At 51.9% G+C, this 11724-nt stretch overlaps 1 protein-coding gene across 1 annotated transcript in view; it reads right to left on the reverse strand.

Annotated features, from left to right (window-relative positions):
• Window positions 1–1629: 1629 nt before the first annotated feature.
• MYLK2 (myosin light chain kinase 2) overlaps window positions 1630–11724 on the reverse strand; it is a 69459-nt gene continuing 59364 nt past the window's right edge. Inside the window, 3 exon segments of the mRNA XM_015418942.1 lie at window positions 1630–2505; window positions 3344–3476; window positions 9109–9261. Coding sequence (XP_015274428.1) covers window positions 2425–2505; window positions 3344–3476; window positions 9109–9261 — 367 coding nt within the window. The 3' untranslated portion in view covers window positions 1630–2424.

The following is an 11724-nucleotide window of genomic DNA, read 5'->3' on the forward strand; positions in this document are numbered from 1 at the left end:
CAAAAACGGCTTCAAAAACGGGGTAAAAAGGGTCATGTGAAATTCCTCCATGTTCTTACATAACAAATCCTTCCATCAACGGGCATCAAAGACTGCTAGTACACTTCGTGTGCCCATTGATGGAAGGATTTTTTATGTAAGAACATGTTCAACATATAGAATATTAGTACCTTTGTATTGGATTTACACATCATGGAATAAGAAGCAACACCATCACATCTTGATGTTTGGAAGAAGTTCTTCACAAAACGAATGCCAAAACTCCGGAGAAGTAAGTCCATCTTTCTGATACCAGTTGGAAATTACTATTTTTCAGTTTGACTGTTTATTTTTGATGGCTATTGGTGGGGCAGGTCCCCCAAATGCCCCACGGTAGCCACGGGCCTGATGCGGCCCTCTCCCAGGTGGAATCCTTGCCTCCAAAGGCCGCTTGTGGGGATGATTCTTAACGCTAAAGGACAGCGTGGGGGAGGCACAGTGTCTGACGGCGCCCTGCTCGGGGTGGACGGGAGCACCTGCTGCCACGGAAAGCAAAGCTGTTAGATGGGTGGGTGGGGAAGAGGACCGAAGTGTGCGAGGGGGGAGTGTCTGCCAAGTAACCACAGCAGGTACGGCCAGAGGCTTAAATGCTCCCCAACCCAGTTTCCTGAAGGCCCATTTCAAGCCATAAGTTAAGCAGAGCGGCAGTTCCTAAGAGGAAAGAGAGGTGGGGGATTCTTCAGAGGTGCGGGGGGGGGATTTGTGGTGCCCCCCTGACGCCTTTTCCAGCCATGTTTTCAGAAAGTGGGTGGAACCAATCGGGGCTTTTGCTCAGCAGGGCTACTGACTGGCCACTCAAATTTTGATTGGCTGTGCAGATTTTTTTTAAAAAGGTTTCTTTGGCAACGGCGGCCACCACAGCACAAGGATCTTCACTGTGACTGAAGGGGAGCTGCGGCGGCCATTATGAGGCCGGCTCCACCTCATGCGGCGGCCATTTTGTGGCAGCCGTTTTGTGGCTGCACCCACCCTGCTCTGGAAGGATTCCAAATGTGCCCGCAGGACTAGAGTTGCCAGGTTCCCCTTAGCCACCGGGAGGGGATGGGGGGTGGGGTTGCCAGATCCAGGTCAGGAAACTCCTGGAGATTTGGGGGTGGAGCCCGGGGAGGACAGGGACCTCAGTGGGGCACAGCGCCACAGAGTCCACCCTCCGAAGCATCCATTTTCTCTAGGGGAACTGATCTCTGTCGTCTGGAGATGAGCTATAATTCCAGGGGATCCCCAGGTTCCAGGCTCAGAAAGGTTAGGGTCTAGCAGGGCTCTTTTTGTAGAAAAATCCCAGCAGGAACTCATTAGCATAATAGGCCACACCCAATAGCAGGAACTCATTAGCATATTGGACCACACCCCTGACAGCACAGCTCATTAGCACATTAGGCCGCACCCCCATGTTACCAGAAGTGTGGTCATCCAGCCACACCCACCTTTTGCTTGTTATTCTGTTGACCTTGGTTGTTGTCAAAACCCAGGGCCTTTTTTGGTAGCAGGAACTCATTTGCATGTTAGGCCACACACCCCTGATGTAGCCAATCCTAATGAGTTCCTGCTGTTGGGTGTGGCCTGTTATGCTAATGAGTTCCTGCTGGGCGTGGCCAACTCGGGAGCCAGCCGGAACTCCGTTCCTGTGCGTTCCTGCCCAAAAATAGCCCTGGGTCTAGTCTAACACGATAAAACCCGTACAGCCACTTTGGGCAGCGGCCAGAGGAAAGCAAAGGCCCCTAGCTCAAGGCGAGCCCTCTCCCGCAGCAGAAGGGAGCGGACATTTCAGAGGAAGAAAAACCCAGCAGCAGCAATGCAAGAAGAGATCCCAGTCGGTACCAGCCAGAGGCCTATCGAGACAGACTGGTCACAAGGGGAAACGCAGAGCGGCGAAGTCGCGCGCGGGGGGGGGGCGCTTTCGACCGCGGGGCCGGAGGCAAAAAGGAGACATGAGCCAAGACTGGATCTGGGACTGTGTTGTGGGTGGGGCAGCCATCGTTCTGTCTGGCACTCAGTGAGGTATGCAGAAGTGACTCTCTCGGCAGCAGGGGCGTGAGGAGAGTCGGGTCCAGAAGCGGGACCTGATCGGCAGCAGCGCGTCCCGAGTGCAGTTCAGCCGGAGAACGAGGCTCATGTCAGCAGAGCTGGGGGGAGGGCTCTCGGACAAGAGACGGAGCAAACCTTCAACAACGGGCACAACCAGCCCTTCACCCCCTCCTCCAAGTTCTCTGGGACGCTGCAGGAAGCGGCCTGTCATCCGTGGCGGGCTCCGTTCCCTTTGGGGAGGCAGTTCCCAGGTTGCGGGACATGGCACACAGTTCGAGTTCCCCCCTCGCAGGTCTTCTCCCTTCCATTCAAGTGTCGCTCAGTCTCCACCCAGTTCCAGGACCACCACCACCCCCGTGCTCAGACCCCCAGGGCGGTCAGGGCCCCTGAGCTGGTGATCTTCTTGAATCGGTTAGCAGCGCAAACGCCAATGAAGTTTTTCTGCAGGGTGGATTCAAAAACAAAACAAAACAATGACACAAGAGGCATGGGCGGTCGAAATCGAAAACTGATAAGCAAGGCTGCAGGTGTTCTGCATTTGTTTTTTAAATCAAATGTTCGGCTTGAATGAAAATGGAATTCCAGAAAGTGAATCAGTTCTGCCAATCGGTGTGGATTTTAATTTGTTTTGTGAGAAGGAGAAGGTAAGGAGAAGAAGATTGGATTTATACCCCACTCTTCACTACCTGAAGGAGTCTCATAGCAGCTTACAATCTCCTGTCCCTTCCCCTCCCCACAACAGACACCCTGTGAGGTAGGTGGGGCTGAGAGAGCTCTTTAGAGAACTGCTCCTGAGAGAACAGCTCTGAGAGAACTTGTGACTGACCCAAGGTCACACCAGCAGCTGCATGTGGAGAAGTGGGGAATCAAACCCGGTTCTCCCAGATTAGAGTCCGCGCTCCTAACCACGACACCAAACTGGATCTACACAGATACAACGATGGGGACTGACCTGGAGTCCCCTGAACCTCATTCATCCTGAAACACGGCATCATTTTACAAAGCTAAACTCTGAGAAAGTCATTTGTGGACGCAGGTGGCTACGCACAGCATTGATTGGCTGCTAGTCGTGTCACCCGCAATCCCTTCTCCAGTCACTTCCCCCAGGAAGGGGGATCTCCAAGGCAAAAGCAGGTGCAACAACAGAAAGCTACCTGCAGATCCTGGAGCTTTAGATGACTCGCTTAGGTGAACCAGGCCACACAGGAGGCCCCAGATATCAAATACAGCAACCACCGCCTCTTCCCCCGCCCCATAACGTGCAGACCCCCTCCATTACCTTCCAGCGCCTCCGCATGACGTATTTCCGGAGCAGGACCTGGGATTTTAATCGCCGGTTGACCCGTTTGGCCTTTTCCGCCAGGTTGTTGAGCCAGGGGTGCTGGAGACACTGTGCGGCATTCAAACGCTTGCTATAGGGAGGCGGAGAGAGAAATTACGAGGCAGCCACTGCCGGGGTGGGGCTGTGCCCCCGAATCCCCAGCTGCTGTTCCCTGACACGTACCCCGGCCTTCAGCCCCCCTCCCCCCACTCCCAGCATCTTTTCACTTCACTCTGCCGGACTCCTACTTTGGCCCTTCGTCCTCTAAGCGCAGCTCCCTGCAAATGGACTCAAAGGCCAGGGGTCATTTCCTGCGGGAGTGCACAGGAGCGGAGCTCTGGCAGTAAAGAGCCCGGGGGCGGGCACATGCAACAAGCCCCACCCCCTGGGCTCCCAGCAGCCCTCAGTCAGAGCAAGAAGCAGCCAGGTAAGTTGCAGAGCCCCCCCCCCCGGCCCAAAACAGTCCAGTGGCACCTGAGCGGTGGGTGTTGCCTGCTGACACACTTCCGGTGATGTCAGGGGGTGTGGCATATGCAAATAAGTTATGCTAATGAGTTATGCTAATGAGCTTCTGCACCTCTTTTTCTACGACATGACCCCTGATCACATCCAAATACCCCGGGGCAACGCCGTACTGACTGCAAAGTTACCCCTGAATGGCCGTAAAACGGTTATGAATCTATGCAGAAGGTACAATAAAATCCAGTGATCAAAGGAGTTACCATAAAACCCGCTAATCAAAGGAAGTGACACCAGCATGCAATCCAGAGGGGAATTTCTATTCCAACATGGGTTTCATAAAACAATGGAGGGAAAAGCCAATGCGGAAACAGCCTTTGATGGACCAAGCGTCCAGATTCAGTATAAGGCAGCTCCGTGTGTTCCCGTGTACACTTGATATTTCCTGGGTATATCCCTGGGTGAAGTCACAGGCAGGGGCTAGGCGTCTCATGCTTCCTAAGCACGCAGGGGCCCAGTTTGGATCCAGATCGAAGTGCACAGGGGAAAGGGACTCAGACTTGCCTTCTGTGTGCTGTTCCCCTACCCTGAGGTGTCCCGGGGGAGCCACGGTTTGTTCCACTGAGAGGGGGTACGTGTGAACTGATGTGGCTACTGACTGGCTTCCGGAACCAAAAGATGGAAGAAAAACGCTTCAGCTAACAGAGCACAAAGAAGAGAGGTGCAGGAGCAGGCATGCTTCAGCGCCCCTCGCTCACACACTGGGCGATTCTGCATTGGCTTTTCCCTCTGTTGCTTTACGAAACCCTCGTTGGAACACAAATTCCCCTCTGCGTTGCATGCCGCTTTCACTTTCTTTGATCATCTGATTTTATGGTACCCTCTGCATTGCATGCCGCTTTCGCTTTCTTTAATTATTGGGTTTTATGGTATCTTCTGCATTGCACTTTCTGCATTGCATCTTCTGCATTGCTTTCACTTTCTTTGCTCATCGGATTTTATTGTACCCTCTGCATTGCATGCCGCTTTCGCTTTCTTTGCTCATCGGATTTTATTGTACCCTCTGCATTGCATGCCGCTTTCACTTTCTTTGCTCATCGGATTTTATGGTACCCTCTGCATTGCATGCCGCTTTCACTTTCTTTGATTATTGGGTTTTATGGTATCTTCTGCATTGCATGCTGCTTTCACTTTCTTTGATTATCGGGTTTTATGGTACCCTTTGCATTGCATGCTGCTTTCACTTTCTTTGATCATCGGATTTTATTGTACCCTCTGCATTGCATGTCACTTTCACTTTCGTTGCTCATCGGATTTTATGGTACCCTCTGCATTGCATGCCGCTTTCACTTTCTTTGATCATCGGGTTTTATGGTACCTTCTACTTAGATTTATGGCCTTTCAGGGGTGACATGGAGTCAGTATGGCATTGCCCCGAGGTATTTGAATGTGGCTGTGAGCGGCACCTTTTCCTCCCAAGGCAATTCTGCATCTAGCATTCGCTCCACATTTTCTCAGTTGGGAGGGAAAAGATGTGGCTCAAAACCACATTCGAATACCCTGTGGCAAGGCTGTACTGACTGCATAGTCACCCCTGAACGGCCATAAAGCTATGCAGAAGGCACCATAAAATCTGATGGTCAAAGAAAGTGAAAGCGGCATGCAATGCAGAGGGGAATTTCTGTTCCAGGATGGGTTTGGTAAAACAACAGAGGGAAAACCCAATGCAGAATCGCCCCCAGTTGAGAAAAATGTGGAGCGAATGCTAGATGCAGAATCGCCCACTGTGTCCAGTTGAAACAAGGGAACACCCGCTGCTTCAAACATCATGAAACACGTGAACAAATACACAGGAATCCTCCCTGCACATTGACTTTGACCCCGAGATATTTTCAAGTGTTTTCAAGCACCGTATAATTGCTTAGGATGATGGTGGTTTCATTGTAAGCAGAGCCCTGCTCCAGAGAGCTCTCCCCACCCTCCACGACCCCAGTCAGAACCAAGATCAAACACCCTGAACTTCCTGAGAAAAAACTGGGGAGCTTTTCTTCCCACAGCCTAGAAAAGGAAAGCTGGACGTTTGGGGAGAATAAAGTGTGGGTCCCGTGACGCCTTGAAGACCAACGAAGTTGTATTCAATAAAATAAATCAAATTAAATAATTTTATTCGATAAATAAAATCCCGTGGATAAAACTTTGCTGGTCTTAAAGGTGCCACTGGACTCAGATTTTGTTTGGTTGCTTCAGACCGACGTCTGTCTGGGGAGAATAAAAAGAGAAAAAAAGATGGATTTTGCCAATTAGTTCCTCAGCTGCTCCCCTGGAAGCAACTGTGAGTGCCCCCAGCCCAGCTCAGCAACTGCTGGCTCTATTGATCTAAATGGGGGACAATTAAGCACGTCCTGCCAACGTAGCAGTTCGAAAGCAAGAAATTGCAAGTAGATAAATAGGTACAACTTCGGTGGTAAGGGAACAGCGTTCAGTGTGCCTTGGTGTTTAGTCATGCCGGCCACATGACCACGGAGACGTCTTCGGACAGTGCTGGCTCTTCGGCTTGGAAACGGAGATGAGCACCGCAACCCTAGAGTCGGACTTGACTGGCTTTCGAGCAAGGGAACCTTTACCTTTACCTTTTTAAACTCACCAAAAAAAGAGGGGGGGGAAATCAACAAGAGAAGACAAGGTAGGGTAGCCAACCTCAAGGTGGGGACTGGAGATCTCCTAGGACGACAACTGATCTCCAGGCGACCGAGATCAGTTCACCTGGAGAAAGCGGCTGTTCGGGAAGGCAGACTCTATGGCATTTAAGTCCCTCCCCTCCCCAAACTAGGGCTGCCAGCCTCCAGGTGGGGCCCGAGGATCCCCCGCTTTTTCAACTGATCCCCAGCGCTGACAGAGATCAGCTCCCCCTGGAGAAAATGGCTACTTCGGAGGGTGGACTCTATTGTGGCCTTGGACCCTGCTGAGGCCCCTCCCCTCCCCAAACCCCGCCCTCTCCTGGATCCACCCCCTAAGTCTCCAGGTGTTTTCTGACCCAGACCTGGCAACCCTAAAACAAGGGCTTAACCTCAATTGCATTTGGCAGCTTGACTTGTGCTTCGTGGGCCTTACTTCTGAGTAAGACCATAGAATTTCAGCCCAAGTCTTGATCCTGAGATCCAAATAAATGCTTCTCTTCCCCCAGGTTAAAAAAAGGGCTGGGGACCAACAGGTCTTTTCTGTCCGTCCGTCCCCCCATTTCTACAGATTGCCGTGGTGCAGGGAACTAGGGTCTCTTCCATTGTTCCCTCTAAGCTGAGTGAGTGTGAGCCAGCTCACAGTTTTTGAGCCTCCGGCTCACACATTTTCGTTTTCGCTCAGGAAGGAGGGCTCCAGAGCAAACTAATTTAGGCAGCAGCCAAAACGCTCGCTCACACAACCTTAATGCCAGAAACTCACAAAGTAGAATGTTTGCTCACAAGACTCCACAGCTTAGAGAGAGCATTGGTCTTCCGAAACGTTTTCAACACTTAGTATACACAGAAGGGAAGAAGAAGAGAAAGAAGAAGAGATTGGATTTATACACCGCCCTTCTCTTGGAGTCTCAGAGCGGCTTACAATCTCCTTTCCCTTCCCCTCCCCACAACAGACTCTCTGTGAGGTAGGTAGGGCTGAGAGAGCACTCTCGAGAACTGCTCCTGAGAGAACACAGCTCTGAGAGAACTTGTGACTGACCCGAGGTCATCCAGCAGCTGCATGTGGAGGAGTGGGGAATCAAACCCGGTTCTCCCAGATCAGAGTCCACATCTCTTAACCATGACACTAAATGGACTGTGGAGCTGTAGGTGGGGCTGAGAGATCTCTGAGAGAACTGCTCGTGAGAGAACAGCTCTGAGAGAACTTGTGACTGACCCAAGGTCATCCAGCAGGTGCAAGTGGTGAGTACTTTTCAAAGTCAGTGTTGATTTCTTTTAGGATTGACTAAGTCTTGATCCTGAGATCCAAATAAATGCTACTCTTCCCCCAGGTTAAAAAAAGGGCTGAGGACCAATAGGTCTTTTCTGTCCGTCCATCCCCCCCATTTCTACAGATTGCAGTGGTGCAGGGAACCAGGGTCTCTTCCATTGTTCCCTCTAAGCTGAGTGAGTGTGAGCCAGCCCACCGTTTTTGAGCCTCCAGCTCACTCATTTTCATTTTCGCTCAGGAAGGAGGGCTCCAGAGCAAACTAATTTAGGCAGCAGCCAAAACGCTCGCTCACACAACCTTAATGCCAGAAACTCACAAAGTAGAATGTTTGCTCACAAGACTCCACAGCTTAGAGAGAGCATTGGTCTTCCGAAACGTTTTCAACACTTAGTATACACAGAAGGGAAGAAGAAGAGAAAGAAGAAGAGATTGGATTTATACACCGCCCTTCTCTTGGAGTCTCAGAGCGGCTTACAATCTCCTTTCCCTTCCTCTCCCCACAACAGACTCTCTGTGAGGTAGGTAGGGCTGAGAGAGCACTCTCGAGAACTGCTCCTGAGAGAACACAGCTCTGAGAGAACTTGTGACTGACCCGAGGTCATCCAGCAGCTGCATGTGGAGGAGTGGGGAATCAAACCCGGTTCTCCCAGATCAGAGTCCACATCTCTTAACCACGACACTAAATGGACTGGAGAGATCTCTGAGACAACTGCTCGTGAGAGAACAGCTCTGAGAGAACTTGTGACTGACCCAAGGTCATCCAGCAGGTGCAAGTGGAGGAGTGGGGAATCAAACCCGGTTCTCCCAGACTAGAGTCCGCGCTCTTAACCACTACACCAAACTGGTGAGTTAGGGATGTCAACTCTGGCTTGTGAAATTCTTGGAGATTTGGGGGTGGAGCCTGGAGAAGGCAGAATTTGGGGAGGCTCTTCAGTCCCCCCTCCAAAGCAGCCATTTTCCCCAGGGGAATGGATCTCTGTTGCTTGGGGATCAACCACAATTTCTGGGAGATCTCCAGGCCAGTGTTCCCTCTAAGCTGAGTTAGTGTGAGCTAGCTCACTGTTTGTTAGCCTCCGGCTCACAGATTTTTGTCTCAGCTCAGGAAGGATGGCTCCTGAGCAAACTCATTTCTGCAGTAGCTGAATCGCTCGCTCACAACTTTAATGCCCATAGCTCACAACGTAGAATTTTTGCTCACAAGGCTCCACAGCTTAGAGGGAGCATGGCTCCAGGCACCGCCTGGAGGTTGACAACCCTGCCCTCTCCGGGGGCTACTACTTACGAGACCCTGCGCTCCTGCCCCTTGACTAGGCCCCCACCTTTTCTCCTTGATGATCAAATGGGAGACGAAGTCCTTGGCTTCCTCGGAGATGCCCTCAAAGGCTTCCTCGTCAAAATACCAGTTGGACGCCAGAACGTTGTTCAGGGTTTCCGTGTCGTTGTCTCCCAAGAAAGGGGAGAGCCCGCTCAGCCTGGAAGGAGGGGGCGTCAAGAAGGCAGATGGGAAGAGGAGGGGGAAATGAAGGGGAGCCCGTTAGTAACAGAACAGATTTCTGGAGACACACAGCCCCATTCCCGTGGCAAAACAGTCTCTCTTCAGGACCAGGACTCTGGCTACATAAAACCCTGTGGGCGAGCCTTGCTGCATCAAGCCAGAAGCCCATCTAAGCAGGCCCACAGCCATGGGGGGCATTTGGAGTCAGTGCCCCCCACAGATTAGCGCTGCCCCCTCAGAGAAAGATCCATGAGAAATTTTTAAAAATCCATTTTTAAATGTTTAGATTTTATTTATTTTTTAAAATTTATATCCCGCCCTTCCCAAACAGGCTCAGGGCAGGTAACATCAAATGTAACATCCAAATGTACGATGCGTGTGGATGCTCCAAAATGACCCCAGGCACAGCGAGGGAAGTGTCAGTCTAATCCCCCCCCCTTTTTTCCCAGGCTGAAAAACAAGCAGGTTCTTAAAGCTGCAATAAAAGAAAATAAAAAAGAAAAATTGCAACGAATAAAAGAAACTTGCAAAATGCAAAAGAGGGAGAGTCAGAAAGCCCCTGGCTTACACAGAAATGCAGCCCGGAATCGAGTCTCTCCAATCGAGAGGACTAGGGGAGGACTAGGGGTCGCAGTGGAGCTGCAGCGCCTTCTGCTGCTGCTGCAAGAGGAGCCGCAGGCATGGCTGTGGTGACCCCCTCCCCCAGATTTCCCCCTGCCCCACCAATCAACATTTTCTGGCTACGCCCCTGCATCTAAGACTGCAGAATCCACACTCAGCAGCCTGTGAATCTCACTGGGGGACCTGGGGCCAGCCACTCTCTCCTACCTCGCAGGGCTGGGGATAAAATGGACCAGGGGAGAGCCATGTAGACGGGCCAAAGGTCACCCAACGAGCTTCCATGGCAGTCTAACACCCTAACTCAGTCTAACACCCTAACTCAGGGGTCCCCAACTCTTTTGAGCCTGTGGGCACCTCGGGAATCCTGACACGGCATGGTGTGGGCAGCAACAAAATGGCTGCCATAAAATGGCATCCTGTCTCACGCAGTGAAGGTCTTTGCGCTGTGGTGTCAGCTGTGGGGGTAGCACCAGGGCTCGTTTCCTGCAGGAGCGCACAGGAGCGGAGCTCCGGCAGTAAGGAGCCCAGGGGGCGGGCACATGCAACAAGCCCCGCCCCCTGCTCCCAGCAGCCCTCAGTCAGAGCAAGAAGCAGCCAGGTAAGCTGCAGAGCTCCCCCCCAGACCCCCAGTCCAAAACAGTCCAGTGGCACCTTTAAGACCAAGTTTTATTCAGGTACAAGCTCTCCCTCCTCTGTGAGATCTGCACGTCCCCTTCCCCCCCAATAGCTAGCAATCCAAAACAGTCCAGTGGCACCTTTAAGACCAAGTCTTATTCAGGTACAAGCTCTCCCTCCTCTGCCAGGACAGATCTACATGTTCCCCCCCCCCCCCGATAGCTAGCAATCCAAAACAGTCCAGTGGCACCTTTAAGACCAAGTTTTGTTCCGGTACAAGCTCTCCCTCCTCTGCGAGGGCAGATCTGCATGTCCCCCCCCCCCCAATGGCTACAAACCAAAAAAGGGTCCACGGGCCCCGGGACCACTGGAGCCTGAGCGGTGGGTGTTGCCTTCTGACACACTTCCGGTGATGTCAGGGGGTGTGGCATATGCAAATGAGTTATGCTAATGAGCTCCTGCACCTCTTTTTCTACACAATGACCCCTGGGAAGCACAACCAATTTACTCTCCAAATGCCAATCAGAAGCCCTGCTGGGCAAAAGCCCACATAGAATCATAGAGTTGGAAGGGACCTCCAAGGTCATCTAGTCCACACCTCCGTTCCCAGAAGATGGCAAAAAAGGGGTGGGGGGGAGAAAAGAAAAAGAAAAAAACACCTCCAGGATCCCCGGGCAAACTGGCCTGGGGAAAAATTGCTTCCTGACCTGAAAGTGGCAATCAGCATTTCCCTGGGTGTGTAAGAAAGGGCCGCGAGAACTAAGCACTGACAGAATCACGGAATCATAGAGTTGAAGGGACTTCCAGGGTCATCTAGTCCAACCCCCTGAACAATGCAGGAAATTCACAAATACCTCCCCCACACACACCCCAGTGACCCCTGCTCCATACTCAGAAGATGGCAAAAAAACCCTCCAGGATCCCTGGCCAAACTGGCCTGGAGAAAAATTGCTGCCTGACCCCAAAATGGCAATCAGCATTTCTCTGGGCGTGTAAGGAAGGCCCGCGAGAACTGAGCACTGAGGCAACCCTTTGTGCCCTCCCTACTCATGATTTGCCCGAGTTCACAGAATTCACATTGCTGTCAGATGGCCATCTAGTCTCTGCTTAGGTAAAGGTTTCCCTTGCTTGAAAGCCAGTCGAATTCGACTCTAGGGTTGCGGTGCTCATCTCCGTTTCAAAGCCGAAGAGCCAGCGCTGTCCG

Source organism: Gekko japonicus, unplaced genomic scaffold, assembly GCF_001447785.1.
Source record: "Gekko japonicus isolate JY-2015 unplaced genomic scaffold, Gekko_japonicus_V1.1 scaffold2617, whole genome shotgun sequence".
Lineage (NCBI taxonomy): Eukaryota > Metazoa > Chordata > Lepidosauria > Squamata > Gekkonidae > Gekko > Gekko japonicus.